The 26,689-nt window shown below is 40.3% G+C and overlaps 1 protein-coding gene across 2 annotated transcripts in view; it reads right to left on the reverse strand.

Moving 5' to 3' along the window:
- Window positions 1–694: 694 nt before the first annotated feature.
- The window catches only part of PLD1 (phospholipase D1), a 226,047-nt gene continuing 200,052 nt past the window's right edge, over window positions 695–26,689 (reverse strand). Inside the window, exons 25-27 of one of the 2 annotated variants that reach the window (XM_056110701.1) lie at window positions 12,939–13,092; window positions 2,024–2,141; window positions 695–1,148 (exon numbers count right to left, since the gene is read on the reverse strand). In XM_056110701.1, coding sequence (XP_055966676.1) covers window positions 924–1,148; window positions 2,024–2,141; window positions 12,939–13,092 — 497 coding nt within the window. In that variant the 3' untranslated portion in view covers window positions 695–923. The remainder of the gene's footprint in view (window positions 1,149–2,023; window positions 2,142–12,938; window positions 13,093–26,689) is intronic. The other variant, XM_056110700.1, reaches the window with a different exon arrangement.

The following is a 26,689-nucleotide window of genomic DNA, read 5'->3' on the forward strand; positions in this document are numbered from 1 at the left end:
ATTTAATTTCTTCCTGTTGCCCCATGGTGTCATGATATATAGTGTCAATGTTATCAGAGGTGCCTATCATGTGTGTATGTGTGTATGTGTGTGTGTGTGGGGGGGCTGCTATGCTCACAAGACTCTAACTCGTTCTTTCAGTTCCTGAAGAGCAATAATGCCCACACCTTGCTTGGGTAAACACTACTACTTCAGCACAAGATGGGCAGAGGCATTCCATGTGACCTTGAAGAATCTTGAAACTACATCACAATATCTAAGTCAATAAACGGTACATAAAACAGCGCTTGTATAGACTATGACATGAGGACAGGTTCAGCAGAAATCAGCTGTATGAATGAGGTCAGAGAAAGAATGAGAGGAGGTTTAGATTTGGCAAATTATGTCTCAGTTACAGATCAATTCTTGTTAGCAAAGGAAAATACACTTTTATGTTCCTAAATCTCATACAAATTTGATATAGACATAACATTTGAAAATGTGTTTCAGGGTCTGGAGTGATAGTACAGTGGGGAGGGCGTTTGCCTTGCACGCAGCTGACCCAGGCTAAATTCCCAGCATCCCATGTGGTCCCCTGAGCACCGACAGGAGTAGTTCCTGAATGCAAAGCCAAGAGTAATCCCTGTGCATTGCCGGGTGTGACCCAAAAAGCAAAAAAAAAAAAAAAGTGTTTAATTTGTCGAATATCTGTCCCAAATGAGAATGCAATTCCATCTTCACAAGGTTAGGAAGGAGGAATGATGAAGATCTGCTGCTAAGAAGCGTCTTTTCTTCATCAAGCCTGTGCCCTTCCTAATCAGTTCAAAGGGTGAACGGTTCAGTTGCAAGAATGCACCCAGCTGGCTTGGGCTTGAGGTCTCCAGAAAGTCACTGCACAGTGAACTCTCCAAGATGGTAGGCGTGGCCTGCAAAGGGCTGTACTCTTAAGTCCAAACTTCAGTAGGCACGATGGCTTCTTTGGTTCCAACAGAAGGGAGTAGGTTTTCTTCAGACAAGAAATAAAAGGGAAATTGCACCAAAAACCCACGAATCTTTTTCAGTTCCTCTTCAGCTCTCACAGGATCTTCCTTTGCTAATATGGGCTTGCTTATAAAGTCTCTCAGCTGAATTAAATTGTGTACTTCATCATTAGGAAGACACCGGAATACCTGATTAAAATAAGAAAAGTAAATGGATAAGTTTCAAAGAAAGCATTTTACCCTTTTGGAAGCATATTTGTTCCCAGAGACAAAACTTAAGTTTTTTATGAAACACGTACTAGTTTCATGTCACTGAACACACCTGATGGAAGAGTTGTTTCTCTACTGCCACAAAGAGACCACTAGATTTAATTTGAAAAATCAAATATATTTTTCTATCTCATATACATAAGTCACTAACCCCCTTTCCACCTCAATTAATGCCAAAACTTTGGTAAGGAATTTTACTGATGTAACACATTATTCAGCTAATTACTTGGACATGAGATAATATAAGAGGAAACACATAATTTTCTTAAGTTTTAACTTTGAACAATTACCTTTTCTATAAAGTTATCAGCTATGTACTTATTCTGCTAATTAAGGGGCACTCAGACATCATCAAGCTTTATCTCTTAATACTTCAACATGTATTTCTGAAAATCTTAGCATGTGCCTACACAAATACAATGTCACTCTCATAGTCCAGATATGGTACATTTAAGATATGATACATGTTCAGATTTATAGCATTGACCCTCAATGTTTCTTATATGTTACTCTCTAATCCAGGATGCAAAAAGGCTGTTTATTGTACTTTTAAAATTGTATTTTAGAATACTTCATATAAATGATGTTTGAATGTGGCCTTGAGTTCTCAATTTTAAATAATTCATGATTTTTTTTTACTTTCTGCTTTTTTTTAATTCAAGAAAGCATTTCACTATAATGTGGAGCTTATTGATTTTTATATTCATTGAGAATATTGTGAACCAATAACTTGTAGAAGTAATGATGTGGTTTTTGTGCTAAGATTAAATTTAAGAGAAATATATAAACCTTACCTTGTCATAAATTGTAGCATTTCGAGCTGCTGTGGAAATCCACACTTCCTTAAAGAATTTTTCGCTTACTGGATCCTGAATATCCTCACTTGGGTCAGAAAGATATCCAAGGACAACCCTGAAATAAAATGCCCTCCAAAGTGAGTAAGCAGTTTGCTACAGGTATTGTTTTGAGTGCCTAACAAATCTAGGCACTAAACAATACATCTTCCCCCACTCATTTATTTAAAAAAATCAAATTAAGTTACTGAAACTAAGTGTATGTGCATACGTCCACATGGCACCCATGTGCACACCTTGGCCATCTGTATGTAACCGAAATTCCAAAACACACAAACACAAACCACTATGTTTTTATTGTGCTCGAAAACTATAGTTAACTACTGGACAGAGAAAGACACTCATTTTGTTACAAGAGTGTCCTTGTAATATGGTCTTAGATGGTGAAAATCTTGGCAAATAGGAATGAAAATGGGCTGAATGGGACATAAGGACAGTGGTGGAGAGTTGTGGGTAGTGGGCATTTTGGTGGTGAGAGATTTGCAGTAATTTTGTACATCAATAGCATAAATTTTAACACTTATGTAACCATGTTACCTAAAATATATTAAAATCCTCCCTGCCTCCCTCCATCCTGCCTCCCTCCCTTCTTTCTTCTCACTCTCCCTCCCGCCCTTCCCTACCATCTTTCCTTCTTTCCTCATTCTCCTTTCTTCCTCGCTTTCCTCCTAACTTTTCTTCCCCTCCCCCAACCAGTGCTCAAGGGTCATTTCTGGATCTGCAGTCACAAGTACTCCTGCCCAGCTTGGGGGACCATATGGGTTGCCTGCTATTGAACTTGGGTTGGATGCATACAAAACGAATGTCCTACCCCCAAAACTTTCTCTCCAGCCCTGGAATTTAATTTTAAATTTGTTCAGTCATCTATTAAATATTCAAGTGGCAACGCTATGTAGGAAGTTGGATAAATGAATCTGGGTTTTGAGAAAGTAGACTTGGCTGGAGACAAAAATTTGCCAGTTACTTGTGTGTCTCTCTGTGTGTGTTCACAAAACCATTTCACTTAAACTGAGCAAGTACAAATAGAGGCTAGGACAGGGAGCACCTCAACCTCAGTGGAGAAGAGAAAGAGCCAGCAAGGCTGAAACTAAGTCAGAGGCTGTGCAGCCCTAGAACCATGCAAAGAAGTACAGGGGAACTGTGTCAATCTCAGAAGAGAAATAACTATCACTGAATTTAACAACGTGGAGGAGATTATATCGTTATCCTCATTATATTTAAATACATATATTTTTGCACCATCATTTCTAATGGACGAATTCCTCATCATGAAAAACTTTAACCAATTATGTCCTTTTGGATGGTTCCTAGCTTTTCATTAGTATGAACAATGTTATATGACCACAATATAATCATCTAATATGTATGAATTTTCCATGATTATCTCAGTCAGTGAATTTTAAAACTAAAATTTATGTGTCAAAGTTCATGTAAAATTTACTTCAGGAATATTGTTTCAGCTTAGATGTTATTAACTATGCTTGTTTCTCCCAGTCATCACTGATATTTATTAAGTCCTGAAAAATCTCAGCCTGTTTTCCAGGGGCAAAATGGTATTTCACATTCATGATTCTACACTGTTTCTACAAATTATTTTACATGTAAAAATTCATTAAAATAAATGGCTCTGGTACTAGGAGTTCATTATGATTCTTAGAGTTTTTATCCTCAAAATCCTATTTCTACTTCAAGTAGTGTCTCCTTCAAATGACACAGGAATAACTTTCAAAAGGATTTAAGGAATAATGTTCGCACAGAAATTTTGTGCATAATGTAGACCCAAAGCAAAATTTTACTGCATCAAATCTGAAAGTTGGTGCAAATTATGACAATAAGTCAATTATAATAATATCTTTGATTTGGGTCAGGTCTAACAAACTGAATACCAAACGAAAAGAATATGTCTATGACATTGCTTTTAAATTAAAAGAAGAGGCAAGGAAAAGGATTTAAATAACTATACAAATAACATCTAGTAGTAAATTATTTCCCATGAGGCTTTTTATAGTAAGAAATTTATATTAAAATTCATAACAAAAATAATATGGAGGACTCTGTGTATTCTTTGGCAGACTAAGATGTGAGAGGAAAGTATTTTGATTTCAGGTTGACCTGTATAAATGGCAATTTATGTTTGTGTATTTCTGAGAGAGCAAAAAAGCTACAGATAATTATTTTTTGTTCTTCCATTCCTCATGTCTAGTGCCTTAAAGGATTCTAAGCTTGACTTGTGTAGATAATGGTCTCTGGTGAGCGATAGTTACATCTTTAAAGTTTGGGTAATTTTCTAGAGTTTAATGAACTATTCAGCACACAGTTATGGCAGTCAGTGAGTACCCTGATGGCTGATTCCACTTAGAATTGACTTCACACTGAAATGTGTCTATTTCTATTCAGAAATAGCCCAGATGGAAAATGGATTGAGGCTGCATTTTTTAAGTGAGAAAATGGCTGTGCACTAAGCCGCAATATTTATCTTTGAGAACATTTCCAAATAAAAAGATCTAAAATCAACACAAGATTTTTTGTGGTGCTTTTAGATATATTTCCTGCATTTGCATTGGGAGACAGAATGAAAATGATTGTTCAAAAACAATTGCTGCTTTAAGGCAGTTTGAAAATTTCCAGGAAGTATCAGGGCACCTAGGAGTAAATTTAGCATAAAATGAAGAGAGTCAGCACAAAAGATGAAACTAAAACTCTAGTGATAATTGAACAACCATCACAATTCCCAGATAATAAAAACACAAATTTCTATTGAATAACAAACAAAATTTAAATAAATTGAAGTTCATCCATTGTTATTCAATAGAAAGTCTTCATACTACAAAGATGGTTTTAAAAAAATATATTAATGACTCTATAAGTCTGGTATAATTCCAATTTAAGAAAATGAAAACTGTGAGGGTCCCAGAGAATGGCACAGTGCCTGTCTTGTGGGTATAGCAAAAGTTCAGTCCTTGGTGCCATCACATGCACTGAGTAGAGTTCCAACACCTCTTCTGGTTGTTTTTGGCAGCTTTGCTGTCCAGGACCCTCATCAGTGCAGGTATTCCAGTCATACTGCAGTCAAGAGTGTGTGTAGCACGGCCAAAGGAGCAGCCCCTGGCAAGCATGCACCCCTGTGGGACGCCCACAACCAAGCATGCATGCTAACTCTGCTCCTCGCAACAAGTCAGCAGAGAGAAGGAATGAGGGGAAACAACAGAACTTGAATAAAGATTCTAAAGTTATAAGAATTACCTGCAGAAAAACATTTAAAAGCAGTCAAGAAGCCAGAGAGATGGGTTCACGTGCAGGACTGGCCCATGGCCAACCCTGACTCTATCCCTGGCGCTACAGATGGTCCCCCCAGACATCACTGGGGGAGCACCACAAAGTGTGGCCTGGATTACCCAGGAAATCCCAGGACTTCAGGATAAGGGTAGTGCTGCATCCTTAAGCCTTGAATTGTTGCCCAATTTGGTCAAGAATCACCTAGAGGGGTCCCAGGTCTCCTGAGAACTGCTTGGTACTCCTCACAAATAAAATAGAAAATAAAAGGAGTCACGATTCTGGAGATTACTGATTTGGGCAAATATATGGAAAAAATAGTATGAAGGGGAATAGATACAAAAATGAAAACAGTATCATGTTGACTTGACAGTAAACTTGTGGTAGAACTTAATGGAGAGGTCAGAGATAAGTTCGAAAGTGGGAATTTGATGTGCCATTCATTATGAGGAGAGCAGTCAACAGTTGCAGGTCAGTTGCTTAGTTGAAGGTAAAAGAATATCATTTATTACGTTTTAAAAACGCTACAAAAAGTTATACCAAACAAACACTAGAAGAAATTAAATTTGATTCACTTTATTTAGGGGTGGGAATACTATTTTAAACATATGGGAGGGGGAGGGGAGGATTAATATCTCAAAGGCCTGGGCACATGCCTGGCAAGCATGAAGTCCCAAATTTGACTCTCACCACTAGACAGCTTCCAGGAACACCAGTGGGAGTAACTCTGGTGGCCCCCAGAGGAGCTGGGCTTGAGCACCTGAATGCTGAAAGGCCTAAACAATAGGTTGAGTGTTGCTGGGAGTGCCCTGAGGCCCCTGAATGTGGCTTGGGAGGCCACTACCCCTCCAAGGGGAAAAAACAACAATAACAACAACAACAAAACTCAGATATTTAATTAACTGAAATTTTCATCTATGGGACTGGAGCAACAGTCCGGTGGGTAGGGCACTTGCCAATCCCCAGCACCACATATGGTCCCCCAAGCCTGGAAGAGTGAGCCCTGAGCACAGAGCCAGGAATAAGACACCAGGCCTGGCCCCAAAGCCAAAAACAAACAAACAAAAAATAAAAATTCTTGCATATGGGCAGAAGAGAAACAAATGAAATAATAGAACACAGCAAAGACTAAGGAATAAAACCCTCTGAAACTCATTAGAATTTCAACAGAACAGAGGGATTTTGTGAAAATTTAGCCAAAGAAACAATGGAAAAAACAAGATGCTATCACTATACAAATGTTTTTCTGTTCGTGATAAAAAAAATTACCTATTTATTAGATATTAATGAAAGGAATGATGGCATATTCATAAGCTTTAGTACAGTAAACTGTCAAAATATATATAAAGATATGGAAAAGTGTAACAGAATTTTTACTCTATAGAGCTGTGAGAGCTAATTATAATAGTAAGATAGTAAAATAATACATATGTATGGGGAAAAAAGTAAGATAATTTACTTCAAATGTTAATTTGTTAACATTTTACCACATATGGTTCTCTGAATGCTGCTGGGGACCACTCCTGAGCACAGAGCCAGGTATGGGCCCTGAACACAAAAGCCAAGCAGAGCCCAGTCCACCCTCCCCACCTGCCTAAAAAGAAATGGTCAGCACTGGATTATAAAAATGAAGCTACTTTTTTCTTCTTTTATATCATCATTGCTTCTTAATTCTTTTGCTTTTCTACAGTTGAAAATGTTCTACAATGAAATGATGTAAATAGAAGCCCTCCGACACTATAATAGTTATACATTTAGAAAGTTAAGAAATCCACCAACCTAAAATGGTCACTGGTGGAGGGATGGGTATTTGATCATTGTGTAATTGAAACCCAAGCACAAAAATTTGTTAAGTCTACAACTGTACCTCATGGTGTTTCACTAATAAAAATGAAAAAAAAAGTGAGAAAAAAATAAGTGTAATAAATAGGTCTTAATTGCAAGAAAGTAAAAAATAAGAAGTCCACCAACATTAGCCCCAGAGTAGGGAGGGGAGGGAAAGAACAAGTGGGTGGGGGGAGGGGGGAGAAAAGACAGATGACAAGCAACAGGGGCCAGGTCAAGGAATTCAGGTACAAAGGTGGCATTAAGGAATAGCAGAGCCAAATATAAGAAGGGCTACAGGAGGGAACCTGGGAACATTGATGGAGGGAAGTTGACACTGGTGGTGGGATCAGCATTGTAATAATGTATGTTTAAAACTCAACTAGGAATAACTTTGTAAATCACAGCGCTTTAATACAATTTTTAAGAATCCATATTAATAAAAGACTGCCACTTAGAAAATGCTCAAGTTTCAAATTTTAGAAAAGAATTTCTTTATCTCTAGCTTTTTTTTATTATATATGTCGCAGTGAGCACTTCTGATGATGAATTCACTGATGAACAGGATACTAATTTTAAACCTGTCCCTGCTAAACTAAACAAATTAACAGTAGAAGCTAATTGAAGTATCAGTAGTTTGATAAAAGCTCTCACTGGCAAAACAACTAGGAAGAAAGGCACTTAATAAAGGCATAAAGGCAGTGGGAAACAAAGACAGATTGGGGGATGGATTTGTAGAGCTCCTTGAGCAGAGAGAGCTGGAACAGCTCAAACACAGGACTTCAAGAACCACTGCGCACTTCCAACGCCATTCGACTCCCCCCAGCAGGTGTGCGGACCTCCCTGGCCAGTGACCTACTCACCTCCTGCAACCCAACCTGAACCCAGACGGCAATACCTCCAGCACCCACAGGACCTACAATGCGGCAGGGGGCGTGATTTTCTGGGCAGCTGCAGTTATTTTCCCTTTTCCCAGCACTCTGGACTCACATCCCAATCTCCATTACCTAATTCTCTGGAGAACTTCCTGTTTATCTCAAACATGTTAGGCCAATGGTCCACGAGCCTATTCCAATCTCACCAAAGTAACAGTGAACACAAGAAGCTGTACAAGCCTAATATAAAAGAACACATCCTCTGAGGCTTCACTAGAGGCCTCACGTAAGTCACAGAGCAGCACTGAAGAGGAAGACAGTATTCTAGAAAAGGAAAAAGGCAACTACCGTCAACTGAGCTCATCCAGAATCCTTTCCTGCATAGAGAGGGGCATACTTATAGTGAAACGGAGGGTCCCACCTCCATACTACCATAACAACATGAAGAATCAGCACAAATCCCTACCATGAGGAGAGGATGAAGAAAAGAGCCCAGAAGCCTCAACAGGGAATACCCACAAATACAATCTCTCTGATAAAAAAATTCAGAAATGAAATGTTGAAGATGTTAAAAGCACTCAGAAATGGTGGAACAGGCACTCAGTAAATTAAAGGAGAACATGAAAGAAACAGTGGAACAGGCAGCCAAGAAAACACAGGAAGAAATAAGAGCAGAAAAAAGAAAGCTACAAACAGAAGTGTCACTAATAAAGGATTCAGTAGATTAAAAAAAAAAACTCAGTGGTGCCCTCAACAGTAGAATGACAACAGTCGAAGACAGAATCAGTGAGCTTGAAGATGAGCTGTTGGAAGCTTACAGGCAACAATGGGGAAAGACCTCAAAATAGCGCTAGGTTGAGTCAGAGACCTAGGGGATGAACTCAAGAGGAACAACATAGTATCATCGGGGTACCAGAAGGACAGAGAGGCAACCCCAATAAAATAGCAACAGTTAAAGAAATCATTGCTGAGAAGTTCCCAGAGCTGGAGGATGCAGGCATCCAGATCCAAGGAGCCTGAAGGGTGCCAGCTAAAAGAGACCCTAATAAAAAGACTCCAAGACATAGAATCGCAGATACCATGGATAGAGACACAATACTGCAAGCAACAAGGTCAAAGAAGGAAATCACATACAAGAGAGTACCCCTTAGATTTACAGCAAACTTATTAGAGAAAAACTTCCAAGCCTGAGATAAAGGTAGGATATAGGGAAAAAACAATGAAATGAACGCTTCACCAAGAATGCTTCCTCAGGCTAAACTCTCACTTAAACTCAAAGGAACAATACACTACTTCCTGGATAAACAACAGCTCAGGAACTTCAGATGCAAACCCAACCTCAAAAGAAGGACTAAAAGGGCTGTTACAAGACAGGTAAAATCCCTACTAGCACAACAAACAGAAAGATGGCACAAAACCGCAGGACAATAATCTCTCTCAATGCCAATGGTCTAAGTGTAACAATTAAGAGACACGGAGTGGCAAAATAGATTAAAAATCTGAACCCAACATTCTGTTACCTACAAGAAACACATTTGAACAGTCAGAGCAACAGACTCAAGGCCAAAGAATGAAAAACAATCCTGCAAGCAAACAACTCCCTGAAAATAGCCATGGTGGTCATTCTAGTATCCAACAACATAGATTTCAGGCTGAAAATACTTAGAAGGGACAGTGAAGGCCATTTTTTAATAGTCAAGGGATGTGCACAACATAAAGAAATCACACTCCTAAACATATATGCACCCAATGTGGGACCAGCTAAATACTTAAAACAACTGCCAATAGACTTTAAGGAGGACATTGGTGGCAACACAATAGTAGTTGGCGATTTCAACACTGCTTTATCACCTCTGATAAACGAGATTAAAATTCAGCAAGGAAACACTGGCTTTGAAGAATGAAATTTGCATATAAGTGGATTGACATGGAGCGTATCATGCTAAGTGAAATGAGTAAGAAAGGAAGGGATAGACATAGAATGACTACATACATTTGTGGAATATAAAGTAACATAATTGGAGACTAACACCCAAGGATAGTAGAGATAAGGACCAGGAGGATTGTTCCACGGCTTGGAAACTGGCCTCACATGCTGGGGGGAAAAGGCAGCTGAGATAGAGAAGGGACCACCAAGTAAAGAATGCTCGGAGGGTTTGCTGAGGATGGGAGATGCATGCTGAAAGTAAACTATAGACAGAACAGGATGGACACTTAATTCCAAACTATAACACCCCAAAAGACAGTGAGAGTAAAAAGGATTGTGCCTGTCACAGAGGCGGTGGGGGGGGGGTATGTGAAGGACTGGGGGCTTGGGGGGGGGAGGGATACTGGGAACATTGGTGGTGGAGAATGGGCACTGGTGGAAGGATGGGTGCTTGAGCATTGTATGACTGAAATCCAAGCATGAAAGTTTGTAAGTCTGTAACTGTACTGTCATTTTTTAACTAATTTTTTTAAATTAAAAAAATTTAAAAAAATCTACGGTAGTCACCCCACATTTCACCACCACTACTATGTAAGATCACTGCCCAGTTAAATATTCTGAAATTTCTGGACAACTTTAAACTCTACAGTACAAACATCCAAGTAGGAACACACGAGACTGTATGGGAATGCAACATAGAAGCCAACTAAACTTGATGAACAAAAACATTAACAGAAAGCTCATCTAAACAACTAAACAAGATCCCAGTAAACCCTCAGACAAGGACTTAATGTCCTGATGGTAAAATACAATTTTCACATTTTTTTTTACTGAAGTGTTTTTTGATAATCCCATTAGTGATAGCAAGCAATGTAAAGTAAATTAGTTTGGACCTGCTATGGGGGCAGGCTTTTGGGGTGGTTGGGAAAATGGAGACATTGATGGAGGGAAGATAACAGTAGTGATGGACTTGGCGTTGGAATATTGAATTCCTGTAACAAATGCATCATGAATAATTTTGTAAACCATGCTGTTTAAATAAACTGGGGGGAAGTATGAAAAAAAGAAGGACTGCCTTTCATCAGGAGCACTGACTGTAGCTCCCTGCAGGGAAATCCTGCCCTACAAGCACAGTTCTAGACTCAGAGCTGTGACCTTTTGTCAAGGTTCCCAGGTGCAAGATTTATGTGTGGATGGGGGGAGGGGGAGGGATGGGGCTCAGCATGCCTTCTAGCACAGAGAAAAGTGAAAAGTGAGAGTGGGAGGAGAGAGTAAATCTGCAAAGTGAATGTAAGGAAGAACAGGGTTTGAGTTAGTTTTAGAAGGATCACTTGTTGCTGAGGAAGACTATAGGAGGTAGGAGCAAATACAGTTATAATCCAGACCTAGAAAGTTTTCAGTCACAATGAACTGAATGAAGGATGTATTCAGGGACAGAGACTGTGTTCCTGGTGCAGTATTCTATCTGCTTGACCAAAGATTTATTTAAAATTCAGTTACTCTTCAGGGCTGGGAAGATACATGCAAGATCTATTTGATCCCCTGGCCATCAAGTACCATCTGATGTAGCCTAGGAGGTCATCAAGACATGTGGATCACAGCCCACTGGACATTTTCAGGGTAGACCCTGGTTGTTCTCAACCCCACAGGGCCTGAAGAGCACAGTATCCTTGGATCCTTAATAAGATTGGCCAAGAACCACCCAGATGATCCCAAGCCCCATCAGCATTGCTTGGGGAGCCCCTCCCCCAAAATAAAACTTAGAAACCCTTCATTGTAGATATCAGCAATCTTCCTTGTTTGTGCATCTCCTTTGACTATATGGGAGATGTACAGAATGTGACTCTAATTAAGATCTTGAAACTATCTCTTTTGGGATAAAACGGATGGACCTTGAGGTGATTATGTTAAACGAAGTAACGAGGGAAGAGAAAGAGAATTAATGGATAGTTTGATTCATGTTGAATGTCTATAACTAGGGTTAATTTAAAAAGTGCAAAAAATCCCCCAAAAGACAAAAACTTAGAATTAATGAATTATGGTGGATATTGGGGGGAAAAATGGGGAAGGCCAGGAAGAATATGTAAAGGGGCTTTAAGTGTGTGCACGTGCATGTGTGTGTGTTTGTGTGTGAGCATGCATGTGTGTGTGTGTGAGTGTATGTACAGATAGTGCTGGGGACTGAAACCAGGGCTTCACACATGCGTTGGGTTCAGTTTTATGTGGTTTAACACTGAGTCATATCCCCAGCCCAGAAGGATCGTTCTGATAGTAAGATGACACTAGAACTTTAGAATTTTGTGATGGGTGTGGTGAGTCTTAAAGACAAACAGATGAACGAAGTTATATCCTTGAAGTTCTATAGTACCAAAAACTAATGATAAAGAGAAATGAATGATAAATAAGGTTTAGAATGAATTCACTGGGCGCATATGCTTGCCAAACCCATGTGCTGTTTGTGAGCACCTGGTTGAGAGCACATGTGGTGTCTGAGTTCATGTGCCGCTTTCATCTCCCTTCTTGAGATGTGTACTGGGGCTCTGTTCATCCTTGGAGACACCTCCTGTGTTCTTTCTTCTGAGTGCCTTGCTCTTTCTCCCTTTCCCTCCCTCATCCCCTTCCTCAAAGCCTCCAAATAAAATCTGTTTTCACTTAAAAAAATAAATAATTGTAAGAAATCTTACAGACATTAGATGGTTTGACCTGGCCTGGTCTAAATCAATTAATACAATTCAAATACTAGTTTTTATTATGACATATGAAGATAATAAAAACTTTTAAATAGAAAACTTATAGCTGCACCTCATCCAGTTCCCACCCTTCCCCCATCAAGGGCACATTCCATGCTGCATTTTGGGAGACAGTTTGAGACCCAGGAGAGGCAGGAGAAGACAGCATGTGCTAAGGACAAGAAGCAGCACTGGGACCCAGGCAGACTTGGCTTCACAAAACCCACCTGAAGCACTGAAGCCGAAGACCTTGAGCGAAGCGGCCTGCTTGGTACTCTTCTCCATCCATCACCGAGGGGACTGTCTCTGTGTCCTGCACAATGATGGCCATTTCACTGTCACGCTTTCCCAGCATGCTTCGATCATTGATGTTGGCAGAACCTAGAAAGATAAAAGTAAAACAAAGTCATGATTTTTTATTTTTTTTTGCATCACACCTGGCGATGCTCAGGGGTTCCTCCTGGTTCTGCACTCAGGAATCCCTCCTGGCAGTGCTCGGGGGACCAAATGGGATGCTGGGAATGGAACCCTGGTTGGCCGCGTGAAAGGCAAATGCCCTACGCGCTGTGCTATCACTCCAGCCCCCTAATGATTTTCTTGAGTAGTTGATACTTCAATTCCTTCGCCCCTCTTGGAGAGCCTGGCAAGCTCCCTGTGGCATATTCGATATGCCAACAACAGCAATAACAAGTCTCACAATGGAGACGTTACTGGGCCCACTCAAGCAAATCGATGAACAATGGGAGGACAGTGCTACAGTACTACAGGTGATACTTATTTGCTCCCCTTATTCATTCTTTCTTGCTAACAAACCCTCATTTTGTTCCTGTTGTCAAGAGAAGCTGTGCAAGGGCAGGCACAGCCCCTCCTTCCCCCAAGCAGAATGTTCGATCTAAGAGAAGCATGATAATTTGATTATTTTTGCCATTATTTTATGATTTTGGCTTAGGAATGGGAATGCGACATGATTCTCACCAGGCAAACACAGAGGAAGAGATGCTCAAGTTTTCTGAGAAAGGTTTTTCTCCTTCTTCTAAATGAGCACTAAAAGCAGTTCTGCCTCAAAGGTTAATTTAGATATTTTCACTTCAAGGTTAGATGAGGACATGATTCGGGAGCTTCTGCAGCCACTTTGTGACCACTGGGGTCAGACAAGCTGAAGTTAGCAGAGCAGAAATGACTGTGATTATTAAGTCACTGAGGGGCTGGAGCAACAGCGCAGCAGGTAGGGTGTTTGTCTTGCACGCAGTCAACCCGCATTCGATTCCCAGCATCTCATATGGTCCCCTGAGCACCGCCAGGGGTAATTCCTGAGTGTAGACCTAGGAGTAACCCCTGTGCATCGCCGGGTGTGACCCAAAAAGAAAAAAAAAGTCACTGAACTGGAACTGGTAAAGCCTAGAATTTTCTTAACTTCTGCTTTTCCTATGTCTCTACTGGTTTAGACACCCTATTGCTCAAATGATTCTGATTAAAGATCAATATACAAAAGAAAAACACTCACCATTTCAACAATGAAGATGGATTTGCCTTTTTTTGTTTTAAAGACTTAAAAAGACTTGGTAGACATGAACTCTTATAATAGAAATATAAGTGCCTAAAACTCAAGAGCCCCTTCATCCCAGCACAGGCTATTCTCAAACACACATTATGAAACTGCTTTTGAGTGGTTGTCCATTCTCTGACCTCACTTGTGTGGCCTGCCAATAGCTTCTATATCCATTTACCTCCATTCTATTTTTAAACTCAAGTGAGCTGAGAATGTCGGAATGTGAAGGGCAAGTGTCTTATTATTAGTCTAACCTGAGCTTTCAATGCTTCTTGGCTTTGTAACCAGACACACGTCATGTTTTATGATTAATTACTGTGGATTCCCGTTTTTGAAGTTTTGAGGTGTTCCATAGACTGTAGCAGGGGTTGACTTTCTCCCCTTTCCTGCTCATCCCTCATGCCCTAGGCACAATATTCTTCTGATAGGTGCATGAGAAGTAGAAGAGAAGGGCTGAATGGGAGCACTGGCTCCTCTCTAATGGGGATCATCGTCAGGACAAAAGACAACTGGAGGGGTTGGAGCGATAGCACAGTGGATAGGGCATTTGCCTTTCATGCGGCCGACCCGGGTTCGATTCCCAGCATCCCATGTGGTTCGCCGAGCATCACCAGGAGTAATTCCTGAGTGCAGAGCCAGGAGTAACCACTGTGCAATGCTTGGTATGACCCCCCACCCAAAGGGCGGAAAAAAAGACAACAGGAGTCTTACTAGAGTCCACACATGGTGAATGTTTGCAGAGAGAAAATTGCCTCCTTTAAAAAACTTTGTGGTTTTTCAAAGCACTTTTGGCAGTGCTGCCATGGATTTCATTAACAAGACTCTGACTCCTATGGATGTGAGCGCTGCCCCACAGGAGTTTGTCTGGGTAAGAGAGAAAGGATGGAGGACCTTGCAGAAATGCAGGGCTACTCCTGATGTGTGATGAGGTGGGGGCTATTTGGAACACTTTGTTTTGTTGGCAAGAAATCACCCTTTACACATGCACTCACATTGTAATTATGCCATAAAATTTATAGCCACACCATGGCGCTTGACAGATGGTCTAGCACTAATGTAGACAAAGTCTTCTCATTTTTCTCAGCCTTAATTTTCTCTCATAAACTAAGATCATAATGTAGACCCTGAATTGTCGTGAGAGTTAAATAAGACCACGTCACAGTATTTATTGATCTATAAACTGTTCTGCAAACATTAATTTTATGGACCTTATTGTCAGATATTTCCTGATCTTATAAAATCAGCACCAGAAAAAACTGATACAAGAAGGGGCAATTTTCTGGCATACAGCATGTAGCGCTTGTCTCAAAGATGCCCCTGTTTTAGGGTAATCACTTTCCACCCAGGTACAGGAGCTAGATGAAAGGATCAGAACAAATTTCTCATAGCTTTGCTTTTGAGGTGTACTACCTTGAGACCCCAACAGAGGCTGCTCTTGGGCAGAGGCTACAGAATTGGGCAGATAATTGAATTTTCACCTCTCTCTCTCTCTCTCTCTCTCTCTCTCTCTCTCTTCCCTTTCGAGTCTCCTTCCCACGAGTAGATCCCTCAAACCCAATGAAAGAAGAGCTGAAATTTTTAGAATGCCAGTCTCGATGCTTACTCTCAACTACATAGATAGTTAGTAGAGAACTACTTATTAGGAATGTGAAAGAAAGAATGAGGCAATTTCAGAAGAATTTAATACCACAAATCGGAAACTGACTGTTATACATGCTGCCACCATTCTTATTCAAGATTTCCAATTTCTGAAAATTAAATTTATAACAGAAGATACAGTGTTATTCTGTTTCTATATAATAGAGGAGGCACAAGAGAGAGAGAGCAAAGTACCTACATAAGTACACACTTAACTATTCATAGTGGCAGGTGCTTTTTGATAAAGCAGTAGAGGACAATAAGGGAAATTTTCACTTGGACATCCTTACAGCTTGCTTTATTTACAAATATGCTTTGGGTTTCTATAACTGATTTTAGTGTAGTTTTGTTTTGGGGCCACACCCAGTGATGGACAGGGTTTACTCCTGGCTCTGTGCTCAAGAAATAACTACTGGTGGTGCTTGGGGACCTTCTGGGATGCGGGGATAGAACCTGGGTTGGATGCATGTGAGGCAAGCACCCTACCCACTGTACTATCTCGGCAGGCCCTAATTAACTTCTTTCCATAAAGGTTCAATCCCTTATATTCCCCAATAATTTAAAACCACCAACATTTTAGAAAATGACCTTTTCTAATACTGCCAATATTAGAAAATTTTTAATATGAAATAATGTAAAATACAAAAATAGCATTTCAGAAGGTATATGGGTGAGAGTCCTACATTTATCACCCAGGACCAAAACCAGAAAACACAGTTCTGGAAGCCCTGAGTGTCTGCCCGTGCAAGCCCTAAGTTGGATCGCCAGGACTACATGGCCCCCCAGAACACTGCCAGTGGTGGTCCTGGTGTGTCCATGCACTGACCCATGAGGACCACATCGCAGACTGGGAATCACCGGGAGTGGTTCCCAAACCACCGGAGCTTCACAGGCAGATCCCTATTAAAAATACAAGAAACCAGAGAGGTAGTACAGGGAGTAAGGCGCTTGCTATGCAATGCAGCAGATCCTAGGTGAATGCCTTACAACATATCTGCTCCCCTGAGAAACCACAAGGGTTCCTACCTAGGCAGGAATGAGGAATAGCCCCTGAGTATTTCTGGCTGTGGGTCACACCAAATCATTAAAAATAATCATAAAAAAGAAAACAAGAGACGATTGGTGGGCATGGTCTTCAGTGTGGCACATCCATGCAGATGACTCAGCAGGTAGAAACTTTTCTTGTGTGGGTACTCTATAGATCACCTCCCTATGCAATGAACATGGGAAAGAACTTTTTTCAAGCAAGTGAGCAAGCCAGTGGGGCTCAAACACTCTGTGACCCTAAATGCCGCTAATGCTTGGCTTCTCCCACATGTCACATCAGCTATGGGTGTGTTTTTTTTCTAAGCACCTTCCACTAATGTGGCTTGTTAATATTCCCCTCCATATCTCATAAGATCCACATTTGAACTTTTATACTGAACCTTCACAAGGGCAGCCTGGCTATTCAACCACAATAGGCTAATCGTCTATTAGGTCCTACTCCAATCAGTATTTCCCCCAAATCTGAAAATGTAGTGGTGAGTGCAAGAAACAAGAGAACCTGAAAGAGTAGCAGTAAGTTCAGACCAAAGAATGCATTTCCTGAATCAGCATAAGAGACTCCACACAATTACACAGGAGCACCAAACTGAAAGAGAATATCTTAGATGGCACAACAAGAGACTACCACCCACTGAGTTCCCCCAGAGTACTCCCAGGCAGTGTGGGCAATGTGTTGGTAAGAATAACCTCCAGATTACTACAGGTATCATGGGAAACAGCACAGAACCTCACCATGAAGAGTGGATGGAGTAGGATCCCTGAAGCCTCAACAAGGAATATCCACTTACATAATCTCTTTGATAAAGAATTTATCAGAGAGGAAATGGTGATGATGTTTAATGAGCTCAAATAAACACTGGACCAGATATCTAATAAAACACAGGAGGATAAGGGATATGAGAGCAGAAATAAGAAATGTCAGAATTTAAAAAATTGGTAGGGGAAATGAAAAACTCAATGGAAACCCTCAACAGCAGAGTAAGAACAGCTGAAGACAGAATCAGTGAGCTTGAAGATAAGATGGAGAATATAAGAACCAGGCAACAACAGAAGATTGAAAAAGACCTCAAAATTAATCAACAGCACACAAGAGAAATTTGGGGTGATCTCAAGAGGAAGAACATAAGAATCATCAGAGGCCCAGAGGGACAGGAAGGCAACCTCAGTGAGGAAGTAACAGTCAGAGACATCATTTGCTAAAAAGTTTCCAGAGCTGGACAAAGCAGGCATCCAGACTGAGGAAGCCCAAAAGGTACAGCTAAAATAGACCCTAATAAAAAGACTCCAAGACATAAAATCAAGAGGACAGAAATTGTATCAACAATATTCTGAGACTATGATGCATTGAAAATAGCAGTTAATCACACACAGAAACGAAGAATCAAATCCAACATTTGGAAATTAAACAGCTCACTACTGAACAACCAGTGGATCAGAGAGGAAATCAAAAGATTCCTGTAAACAAATGAGAATGAGGACACGGGCTACCAGAATTTGTGGGACACAGCAAAAGCAGTGTTAAGAAGAAAATTTATAGTTCTGAAGCATTCATCAGGAAGGAAGAAAGAGTCCACACAAATAACTTGACTTCACAGCTTAAAATCTTGGAAAATGACTCCAAAAAAGCTCAAAGCAGGCAGGAGGAAGGAAATAATAAAACAGAACAGAAATTAACAAGCCGGAATCCCCAAAAAAGAATCCAAACATTCATTGAAATCAAGAGCTGGTTCTTTAACAAAAATAATCAAACAAGATGGATAACCACTAATAAGACTCACAAAGACAGAGAGAGAAAAAGAGAGAGAACCTTAACAAACCAAATCAGAAATGAAAGACAGGACGTCAAAACAGAAACCACAGAAATTCTAACGATCATCAGAGATTCCTTTGAGAAACTTTATTCCACAAAATAGGAGAATTTAGAAGAAATGGGTAAATTCTTGGATTGCTCTAACCTCCCAAGACTAAACCAAGAAGATTTCAAATATCTAAACAGACTTATTACTATCCAGGACAATGAAATGGTAATAAAAAGTCTTGCCCAGAACAAAAGCTCAGGCCCCAAAGGATTCACTATTGAATTCTTTTGAACCTTCTTTCTTAAATTTTTTTTTTTCAATCACTGTGAGATAGTTACAAAGCTTTCATGATCAAGTTTCAGTTAGACAGTGATCTAACACCCTTCCCTCCACCAGGAACATTTTCCACCACCAATGTTCCCAGTATCTCTCCCACCACCCCCTGCCTCCGTGGCAGGCACCTTCTTACTATCTCTCTCTCCTTTTGGGTATTATGGTTTGCAATACAGATACTGGGAGGCCATCATATTAGGTCCATAGTCTACTTTCAGCACACATCTCCCATCTTGAACGATCCCTTCAACCATCATTGACTTAGCGGTCCCTTCTCCATTCCAATTTTCCCCAGCATGTGAGGCACGCTTCCAAACGTGCAAAGCGATCCTTCTGGCCCTTGTCTCTACTGTCCTTAGGTGTCAGTCTCATACTATTTTATTTTATATTCCACAAATGAGTGCAGTGCTTCTATGTTTTTCCCTCTTTTTCTGATTCATTTCACTTAGCATGATACTCTCCATGTATAACCACTTATACATAAATTTCATGAATTCTGCCAAACCTTTAAAGAGGACCTACTGCCAATTCTTTTCAAGCTTTTCCAGAAAACTCAAGAAACAGAACCACTCCCAGAGTTTCTATGAAGCAAATATCACTGATACTAAAAGCATACAGAGGAACCACAAAAATAGAGAGTTACAGGCCTATATACCTGTTGAACATAGACTCAAAGATCGTCGGCAAAATACTAGCCAAAAGAATCTGGGGCTGGAATGATAACACAGCAGGTAGGTAGGGTGTTTATCTTGCACGTAGCCAACCTGAGTTCGATTCCCAGTATCCCATATGGTCACCTGAGCACTGTCAGGAGTAATTCCTGAGTGCATGAGCCAGGAGTAACCCATGAGCATCTCTTAATGTGACCAAAAAAGAAAAAAAAAGAATCTAATCACTCAGGAAATAATCACACACCATTCACCAAGTAAGGTTCATGCTGGGGTTTCAAGGATGGTTTAACATTTGTAAGTCAATCAACATAATACACCACATCAATAAGAGAAAAAATAAATACCATGTTATCATATGAGCAGATGCAGAGAAAGCATTTGACAAGATCCAATCCCTTTCATGATAAAATTTGTCAACAAAATGGGAATTGAAAGAGCCCTACTAAATATTGTTAAGGTCATTTACCACAACTGCATGGCAAGCATTATTATCAACGGGAAAAGAAAAGTCTTTTCTCTAAAATCAGGCAAAGGATAAGGTTGCCCACTCTTGGCACTTCCATTTAGTAGAGTACTGAAAGTGCTGGCCATAGCAGTGGGACAAAATAAAAGATATCAAGGGCATCCAGATAGGAAAGGAATAAATCAAGCTTTCACTATTTGCAGATAACATGATACTCTATTTAGAAAGTCCTAAACACTCTACAAAAAGCTCCTACAAATAATAGTTTTGAAAAGTGGCAGATTACAGAATCAACATGCAAAAGTCCATGGATTTCCTATAAACAAATAATGAAAGAGATATTAATAAAACAATCCTAGTTACGAATATGCCTCAGAAAATCAAGTACCTTGGAGTGAGCTCAACTAAAGAGATGAAAGACCTATGCAAAGAAAACTACAAAACACTACTTCAAGAAATAAAAGAGGACACAAGGAAATAGAAAAACATTTTCAGCTCATGGATTGGGAGAATTAACATTACTAAAATAGCAATACTCCCCAAAGCATTGTACAGATTCAATGCAGTCCCCTTAAGTATCATAGGATACTTTATGACATTTTTCAAATAAATAGATAAAATACTCCTGAAATTCATGTAAAACAATAAACCCTCATGGATAGCTAAAGTGATCCTTGGGAAAAAGAAGATGAGAGGCATCACATTCTCCAACTTCAAACAGCAATACGAAGAGCTTGTAATTAAAACAGCACAGTGTTAACAGAATAAAGATAGACATTCAGGTCAGAGGAATAGAGTTGACTATCCGGACACAAACTCTCAAATATATGATCATTTAATCCTTGATAAAGGAGCATTAATATGAAGTGGAGAAAGGAAAGCCTTTCCTTTTCATCAGTGGTTCTGGAAAAACTGGACAGTTACATGCCAAAAAATGAACTCAGACCTCTTTCTGATGCCATGCACAAAAGTTCAATAAAAATAGATTAAAGACTTTAGTATCAGACATGAATCCATAAGTTATGCAGAAGAAAATGTAGGCAGAATTCTCCATGACATTGAAGCTAAAGGCATCTTAAAAGATGAAACACCACTGACCAAGCAAGTGGAAGCAAAGATAAACAAATGAAACTACAATATGCTAAAAAGCAACTGCACCTCAAAGGAAATGATGACCAGGATACAAATACAGCCCACAAAACGGGAAAAGTTATTTACCCAATACCCATCTGTTAAGGAGCTATAATCAAAGATATGTAAGTCACTGGTAAAACTTTACCAGAAAAAAACATCTAACCCCATCAAAAAATAGGGAGAATTAATGAACAGAAACTTCCTCAAAGAAGAAATGCAAATGGACAAAGACACATAAAAAGTACTCTACATCACTAATCATCAGGGAAATGCAAATCAAAACAACAATGAGATATCTCACATCGCAGAGAAAAGAACAAGAACAAAAAGTGCTGGCACAGATGCAGGAAAAAAGGAACTCTCATTCATTGCAGGTGGAAATGCTGACTGGTACAAACTTTTTGAAAAACATTACAGGCATTCCTCACAGAAATTGAGCTTCCATATAAACCAAGAATACTGCTCTTGTGAATATACCCTAGCGACCCAAACCACAATGCAGAAATGCCATTTGCACTTTGATTGCAACACTACTCAAGATAGCCAGAATACGCAAACAACCAAAGTGCCAAAGAACAGAAGACTGGATAAAGAAACTATGGTACATCTACACAATGGAATACTACGTAGATGCTAAGAAAGAAATGAAGTCATGAATTTGGATGCTGTGTGAAAGAAATAAAGGGAGGGGAAAACAGACATAGAATGATTGCAATCATTTGTGGAATATTAAAACATAGAAAGAGACTAATACCCGAAAACAGTAGCAATGAGGACCATGAGGGCTGATCCATGATTGGAAATTTGTCAGAAGTGGAAGTGGCAGTGTGACTGCCACTTCATCATTGGGGCTGCACTGAGCTATCAGGATGAATTCATGTAGACTGTACTGTACAAAAGGCAGGAACATAGGGACTCGTGAAAATAGGCGAGATTTCTCGTGTGTCCTGACTGGTTTGGATGAAGCAGAACATTTCCTTTAAGCTGTGAGGGACAGGCCCAAAATGGACCACCACAAGAATTAATTTGGCTTAGCTTAATAGGAACCTGCATTGCAAAATAACTGCTTTTTCAAGGAACAGGTCTAGATAAGCTTTTTCAGATTCACTTTACAGGAGCTTGCACTGCAAAATAACTGGTTTTTCTGCCCCTGAGCAAGGAATTCAGATACAGGTACTCGAAGGGTGGGGGTCAGACCAGATAACCGGATGTCTCTCACAAGACCCATGTTGCAAGACCCAGGACTGCCCTAAAAACCAGGACATTCCTAAGCACTGACGCAAATGCTGATCTTTAAACCACAGGCTAAGAAGTGATGTACCTTCAATTGGATTGGTTAGGAAAGTATCTGTTATTACAAATCTATTGGCTATGAAATGCACGGTCTCTGCTGTAACGGTCGGTGAAGGCCTATATAAGATCTCCTTTGAAGAAGTTCGGGATCTTCTACCCAACCTGCCAGACCTGCGTGTCTGTGTAGGCGGTGGGACCCTGGATAGCCAGTCTTACAATAAACCATGCTTGCTATTTGCAGTCTCTGGAGTCTTTTTGTTGTCAAAGGGAGATTTCACTCCGCGCCCTAACAGTAACTTCTTTTGATGACATCACTGTATTGAGCCCTTTAGAGTATGAACAGTAGGATGGTAATAAAAGGAGATTTTGAGGCTCTCTACCTTTGTCATAGATCTGAGAGAACCTGGGCCCTCCATGACATGAATTTCTTTCACATTCCTTGTCTTAGAGAGAGAGAGAGAAAGAGAGAAGGGAGAGAAGAGAGAAGAGAGAGGAGAAAGAGAAAGAGAGAGGGAAGATAGAGGAGACAGAAAGTGAGAAGAGAGGAGAGAGAGGGAGGAGAAAGGAGAGATAGAGAGAGAGCAAGAGAGAGAGCAAGAGAGAGAGAGAGAGAAGCAGGTGATGGCAAGGGTGATAGGATCTGGGGACACAGGTGGGTGGGAAAACTATGCCAGCGTGGTCTAGGTTTGGGAGCTGGAATATTGTACGAATGAAACTCAATCACCAACAGCTTTGTAACTGTGGATCTCATGGTGATTCCATAAAAAGGGGATAAAGAAAACAGGAAAGCTGTTTTATACGCTTAATCAATAGGCCTTAAATTCTACTGAAGAATATCTATGTTCCATTTAGAAAATCGAATAGATGTTCATTTTAAGTGCCAATATTAAAATAGATCTGAAAGCTAGTTTAGTCACAGAATTTCATAACCATCAGGGTCATCTGGGGCAATAAACAAAGTTCTTTACTGTAGGATAACACTGTTTTTGTCCTCCCTGCATACCCTCAGGTAGTTTAGTTTATTGGGTTGCTCCTATCACAGTGCTCCCATTCCTCTGTGTTTATTTGTAACTTCTTTTTTTGTGCTCTGTTAACTTGTAAATATTGTTTTTCTCTTCTCCCTAAGTCCTTTGCACAGTTTACTCAGAGCAATGTCCTTTTTGTATGGACACAAGAAGACAGTATATGCTATGCTTCTGTAATGTGACTCTCAGTGATATTTTCCTCCTGGGCATCTGTTCTCTCACCTAAGCTTCAGCTGCCCTTACATGCTAGCACCCCCAAAAGCAGGATCCTGAAGAGGGACTGAATGGAACCAGGGCAAGCGATAAGCTATGTGCTACCCTGGCATCGAGATGGGCCTGGCCAAAGTGCCATAATGCTTAACTATAAATTAAGAGCTTGGTCATGGACAAATGTAATCATTATCCAAAAAGTAATAATTAGATTCGGACCCTGCTAGGGTTAGGAATGATTAATCTGGCCTGAGTGTTGCGGTCTGAGTCTGTGGCAACATGTTCCTAGGAGAGCTGCCCCACAAGCCTCAATGTTATCTCTTACTGTGTCCATACAAAAATAACTAGTACTGAGATGTTGATAGAGTTACTGGACTAAGGAAAGGAGAAAATCATCTTAGGAGGTATTTTGCCCTTGGGCAGTCAGGAAGAGCTTTGGAATACCTTTTAGGGTGGTGTTCCCTTTGAACTTGGTGGGCCCTCTGGAAGGGCTTTCTTATGTTACTTTGCTACCTGACTGGGTGCAGTGTCAGGCCAGAGTGCAGGGAACTGGAGAGAGAAGAGAGCTGGAGAGAGAGAGAGAGAGAGAGAGAGAGAGAGAGAGAGAGAGAGAGAGAGACAGAGACAGAGACAGAGACAGAGACAGAGAGAAAGCGAGTGAGCCCAGGCTGTGAGATGCAGCATGGAGAGATGAGCGGGAGAGAAAAAAGGAGACGGGGATGAGGAGCTGTGGAGACTAGAATGGGAGGCTCAGAGAGACTGGGGTAGGTTCGGGGAGTGAATGGAATAAATGGCATCTGATCAATCAGCCGGTTGACCCTTGTTTCCTCCACCATCTGCCCCATGGCCCGGGCCGCCCTGGCTGGGTGAGCAGTCTGGGGCTCACTCCGAACCCTGGCAGCTAGGGAGGGAAAGAGCCATTGGGGCCTCTCCCTGGCCACCCCTTAAAGATTTTATACACTGCACAAAATGGATCTTTAGTGTGAGAAACTGATCTTTTCTTGTGAGGAAAAAAAAAAGTCAGGATAAACAATTAGCAATTTTTAATGTCAATTATTAAATAATCCTGGGATATATTTGCCAGACTAAGATATTTAATCACAGGCTAATTTATTTCTGGCCTTTAAATACTTGTATAACACTGGTAAAATATTCTCAAACTAACCTCTCAAATTCCTCTCTGCGAATTTAAAATGTTTTTCTCTAGGTCATAAACTTAAGTAGACCCAATTCTAATGAGCAGCACCAGCAAACCGGTTTCATTTTAGAGTATTCACTGAGAAAGAAAAGTGCCTTTAGGTTTTTCTCCTGGGGTAATCTGCTTTGTCAGGGGAAGCAGAAGAAGGCTGTGTCCCACAGCCTTGGAAGACCAAAGTAAACCTCCAAGGTTCCCAGACCAGACTTTGCTTCAAGAGAGTGGATAAAGATCATGTGAAAATTTCACCAATTAATGCCAACTCAAATACAGTGTAACATTTGAGAGTTCAGAGACTTCTTCCTTCCTTCCTTCCTTCCTTCCTTCCTTCCTTCCTTCCTTCCTTCCTTCCTTCCTTCTTCCTTCCTTCCTTCTCTCCCTCCCTCCGTCCCTGCCTCCCTCCCTCCCTCCCTCCCTCCCTCTCTCTCTCCCTCTCTCTCTTTCTTTCTTTCTTTCTTTCTTTCTTTCTTTCTTTCTTTCTTTCTTTCTTTCTTTCTTTCTTTCTTTCTTTCTTTCTATGAAACACCATGAGGTACAGTTGTACAAACACTCCTGCTTGGATTTCAGTTATACAATGATCGGGTTGTTGAATTCTATTTGCTAGTATTTTGTTGAGATCTTCGCATCCATGTTCATCAGGGACATTGGCCTGTAGTTTTCTTCTCTTGTGGTGTCTTTGTTTCTTTTTGGTATTAGAGAGATATGAGCTCCATATAAACTGTTTGGGAGAATTTCTGTTTCTTCAATTTCCTGGAAAAGTTTGAGATGAACTGGCAATAGATCCTCTTTAAATGTTTGGAAAAATTCTCTAGTGAATCCATCTGGACCTGGGCTTTTGTTTTTGGGAAGACTTTTGATTACAGTTTCAATTTCCTTGATACTAATAGGTCTATTCAGATATTCTAGATCTTCTTGATTCAGCCTTGGGAGATTATAGGAATCCAGGAATTTATCCATTTCTTCTACGTTCTTTTGTTTTGCGGCATACAAACTTTCAAAGCAGTCTCTGATGGTGTTTTGAATTTCATGGTTTCTGTTTTGATATCCCCCTTCTTATTTCTGATTTCGTTTATTAGGGTTCTCTTTCTCTTTCTTTGTGAGTGTTGCTAGTGGTTTATCTTGTTTATTTTCTCGAAGAACCAGCTCTTGGTTTCACTGATCTTTTGGATTGTTTTTTGGGGTTCCATCTTATTGATTTCTGCTCTAAGTTTTATGATCTCTTTCCTACCTGGTTTGGGCTCCTTTTGTTGGTCCTTTTCTAAGATCTTTAACTGTGAAGTCAAGTTACTTATGTGGGCCCTTTCTTCCTTCCTGAGGAATCTTGCAGAGCTATAAATTTCTCCTTTAACACGGCTTTAGCTGTGTCCCACAGGTTCTGGTAGCTGGTGTCTTCATTCTCATTTGTTTCCAGGTATCTTTTGATTTTGTCCTTGACTTCCTTCCTGACCCACTCATTGTTCAACATTGATTTATTTAATTTCCAGGTGTATGATTTGGTTTTCTGCGTCTGTGCATGATTAACATCTATCATCAGTTCATTGTGGTCTGAAAAGATAGTTGATAGAATGTCTATCTTTCTGATTCTGTTGAGGTATGCTTTGTGGCCCAGTACATGGTCTAT

This window comes from Sorex fumeus, unplaced genomic scaffold (genome assembly GCF_029834395.1).
Source record: "Sorex fumeus unplaced genomic scaffold, SorFum_2.1 ptg000010l, whole genome shotgun sequence".
In the NCBI taxonomy this organism is placed as follows: Eukaryota; Metazoa; Chordata; class Mammalia; order Eulipotyphla; family Soricidae; genus Sorex; species Sorex fumeus.